At 19.2% G+C, this 4,757-nt stretch overlaps 1 protein-coding gene across 1 annotated transcript; it reads left to right on the plus strand.

Annotated features, from left to right (window-relative positions):
• Positions 1-242: 242 nt before the first annotated feature.
• PRSY57_0627700 (phosphatidylcholine-sterol acyltransferase, putative) lies at positions 243-2,447 on the plus strand (the record flags this gene model as incomplete). The annotated part of the gene is made up of 1 exon (XM_012906650.2): positions 243-2,447. One exon carries the CDS (start codon positions 243-245, stop codon positions 2,445-2,447), a length of 2,205 nt encoding a protein of 734 aa, XP_012762104.2.
• Positions 2,448-4,757: the final 2,310 nt, after the last annotated feature.

Below are 4,757 nucleotides of genomic sequence, written 5' to 3' on the forward strand. Positions count from 1 at the left end.
TAATAATTAAATTATTTTTTGTTATTTTCTTTTTTGTTTTTCTTTGAATGTACTTAATGATTTCCAATTAATGATATATATATATATATATATATATATATATATATATATATATTTCCTTTTTAAATTATTTATTTTGTTATTTATTCTTTGTCATATTTTTATAATAACACACGATATATGTTTAGGATTCCTTTCTTGATTTATTTATATATAATAATTAATCTTTATGATTATATACAATGTCCTCCATATTACTTTTTATCATAGTTTTTCAATATTTGTTAATTTCTTTCTCTGGTACGTCTTACAAAAGGTTTGTAGCAGATGGAGCTTCAATTTTTTTAAGAAATCCCTACAAAATAACTTTGGGGAAATCAGAGAAAAGAGGAAAAGTTTTTAGCGAGTTTTCGGAGGAGGAAGATTCAATAGTTCGTCGCGACACAGAAGAAAAAAAAAAGTGGTTTGGAAAAGGGCATGATGAATATAAAAAGGTAAAGGAGAAGAAGAATGTTGTTCTAGAAGGAAAACAAATCGGTAAGGAGGAAAATAATTTGGTTGAAGAAGAAAACGATTCGGTTGGACAAGAAAATCATTATGTTGAGGAAGAAGACAACGTTGGTATTGTAAAAAAGGAGAAAGACGAAAAAATTGTTGTAGAGAAAGAAAAAGAAATAGGAGTAATTGAAAAAGAAAAAGAAATAGGAGTAATTGAAAAAGAAAAAGAAACAGGAGTAATTGAAAGAGAAAAAGAAACAGGAGTAATTGAAAGAGAAAATATTTCTGGTGTAGAAGTAAATAATAAAGATAGTCAAGAAGACATTTATAATTCAAATGTAGATAAAAATTCATTCGCTGATGATAATAATAGAGATGATATTTTGGTAAGGAGAAAAAAGGTTTCAAATAAAGATAGCTTTTTTATGAATGATATAATACGAGGAGAAAACGAAGATGATGATGATAATGATAATAATGATGATAATGAGGAGGAGGATGAGAAAGTAACTAAAAGTTTGGAAAATGTAAAATTAGGTGAATTACCTAAATTACATTATATTTTTGGAACAAGTATTACAGATAATGATGATGATACTGAAATTCGTAATGAAAGTGAAATAGATGATATAGATGAATTAGATGAAGAAGAATATGATTGGACCGAACATGTATATAATTATAAGCCTACCACTTATTTATTACCTGGTTTAGGAGGGAGTACATTAATAGCAGAATATAAGAATGCAACAATTCATAGTTGTAGTAGATATATATTGAATTCGAAACCTTTTCGTATTTGGATAAGTTTAAGTAGATTACTTTCTATTCAATCGAATATATATTGTACGTTTGATACAATACGTTTAAAATATGATGAGAAAAAGAATATATATTATAATCAACCAGGAGTATTTATAGATGTAGAGAAGTTTGGTAATCTTAAGGGTATAGAATATTTGGATTATTTTAATAATACAGGTATAGGAATAACAAAATATTTTAATGTGGTTGGACAATATTTTACATCTCATGGATATGTGGATGGAGAAAGTATTATAGGAGCTCCATATGATTGGAGATATCCATTAAGTCAACAAAATTATAAAATTCTTAAAGAACATATAGAATATATATATGAGAAGAGAAATGGTACAAAGGTTAATTTAATAGGTCATAGTTTGGGAGGTTTATATTTAAATTTCTTCTTAAGTCGTATAGTAAGCAAAAAATGGAAGCAAAAACATTTGAATAAAATAATATTTATTAGTACCCCTTTTAAAGGATCTGTTAAAACAATTAGGGCATTAATTCAAAGTAGGAAAGATTTTATATCATTTAGAATTACAAAGTTGATAAAATTATCTATACCAGAAAGTATGATGAAAGCATTAGGTAATTCATTAGGTTCTTTATTTGACATTTTACCTTATAGAGAATATTATAAAAGAGATCAAGTTGTGATATTAATAAATATGAGTAATACCCCAATTGATGAAGATCATGTTCAATATCTAGTTACATTATGTGGTATTTATAAACCTGAATGTTATCGTAATAGAGAAGATGTAAATTTAAAAGTTTATACATTAGAAAATTGGCACGAATTATTAGATGATAAATTAAAAGCCAAATATGAAAATTATAAATTATATAGAGAAAGATATTATAATAAAGACCATGGAGTACCTATATATTGTTTATATAGTACTATTAATAAAAAAGAAACTGAATATTTATTATATTTTGAAACACAAAATACACGTGAAGAACCTATTATATATTATGGTACAGGAGATGGTACTGTAGGTACAGAAAGTTTACAAGCATGTAGTAATTTTTACAATACCGTATTAACTCATCACTTTTCTGATACTAGTCACGTTGGAATATTGTATACTAATGAAACAGCTAAGTATATATACGACATTGTACAAAGTCCAAATTAAAAAATATACTAATGAATAAATAAATAAATAAATAAATATATATATATATATATATATATTTATATTTATATTTATATATTAGCATTTACGTAAAAAATAAGAATTCACATTTTTCTTATTTTTTTTTTCAAATACATATAATATATATATTACATATATATGTATATATATAATATCCCCCAATTTATTTCTTTTCATTTGATTCGTAGATTTTTAATAGTATTCTTATTTTTTGGTAAAACATTTTATTCATTTTAGTATAACTCTTTTCTTTTTTCTTTCTTTTTTTAATAACTTTATTATTATCACCCTTTTTCACAGGGTCATACAAATGTATATTTTTTAGTAACACACTTGTTAATTTTGACAATTTTGTATTTTTGAAGATAAAATGAACATATAAAATTATATATATAATACATCGAACACATACCATGTGTAATAATATATATATATATATATTTATTTATTTATTTATTTGTTTTATATCATATTGTATTTTTTCTTAAGGATATCTCCTTATCCTCTGTAAAAATATATACATATATATATAATATATATATATATTATATATGTATATAAATTTTAGAAAATATTCTTTTATAAAGGATGGAAAAAAAAAAAAAAAAAAAAAAAAAAAAAGAGAGATAAATATATTTAATTATATTTTATAATTATTTTATTCAATATTTTAAAATATTACACTTATATATTAAAAATAATAAAATAAAATGTTCCATAAGAAAACTCTCTTATTTTACAGTTATGAAGTATTTTACATATAGGGAAAAAAAAAAAAAAAAAAAAAAAAAAAAATTACGTACATTAATTTATAATATAGGTAAATAAAAATATTGTACGAAAATAAGCATATAAAATAAATATTAATTTTTACATATTCTATTACATTCATTTATTTATAGGCTTATAAATTTTTGCGGTATATGCTTTTTATTATTTATATTATTTTTAATTCATATGCTACTAGTAAATTTATATGTACATATATATATATAGATATATATATATATATTATTTATTTATATAATTTGATTCTTTATATTATTATTTATATATATAATAAAAATATATTAATATTATATATTATTATAGTATATTTTATATTTTATATTTTTATTTTTATGGATAAATAATGTTAGTGTGTATATATAATAAATAAAAAAAAAAAAAAAAAAATCTTAATCCTATAAATACATAATATATATATAATATTACATACTACATAACAATATTGTTCTTTTTTTTTTTTTTTTTTTAAGAGTACGAACATATAATGAGTTACAAATGTGATAAAATATATGAGGTGTATATATTTTATATATTATTTATTAATTATTTATTATTATTTGTTTTATTTATTTCAAAAATATAATACCCCCTATAAATATATATATATATATATATATATATATATATATATATATATATTATATATATTTAAAAATAATATAATATTTATAAATTTTCGAAAATATAAAAATATAAAATAATCATATAAATGCACAAAATAACTATGTACCCTTCTTATATATTAAACTTATATATTTTATATACTAATATTTGTTATTTATTATTATTATTATTATTTTTTTTTTTAAAGATTATATGAAAATAGATACTTATATAAAATATTATATTCCATAAAATATCATATTTTTATTCTGAACATAAAAAGAAAGAAAAAAAAAAAAATACATATGAATAAAAATACAAATCTTATTTATATATATTAACACAAAAAAGGAATAATAAATTTATATGATATATAATTGTAACATTTTTTTCTTCTGTTTATAAATAATTATATATATATATTTATATATATATATATCTTCTATTTTTAATATTTTGCCTGTACATAAAAGTGAGAAGATTCCTTTTTTATTTGTGTAATTGGTTTTTATATTACTTAGGACAATTATATATATTGATGTATTTAAATATAACAATAAAAATTGAATAAAAGGAATAAAAAAAAATTGTATTTTCTTAATATATATATATTATATAATTATATAGATCTATTTGTATTTATATATATATATATATATTATTTTTTATATGTGTTATTTTAAAAGAATTTGTTATGTATATTTTTTTATCTATTTAGAGGAAAATTATATGATTTCTCATTTTATGAGGTAGACAAAAATTCAGGAAATATAAATATATAAAATATTCAAAAAATACAAAAACATGAAAGATAAAAAAAAAAAAAAAAAAAAAAAAAAAAAAAAAAAAAAAGATTATATATTTTTTATTTATATATATATATATATATAATAAAAA

Source organism: Plasmodium reichenowi, chromosome 6, assembly GCF_001601855.1.
Source record: "Plasmodium reichenowi strain SY57 chromosome 6, whole genome shotgun sequence".
In the NCBI taxonomy this organism is placed as follows: Eukaryota; Apicomplexa; class Aconoidasida; order Haemosporida; family Plasmodiidae; genus Plasmodium; species Plasmodium reichenowi.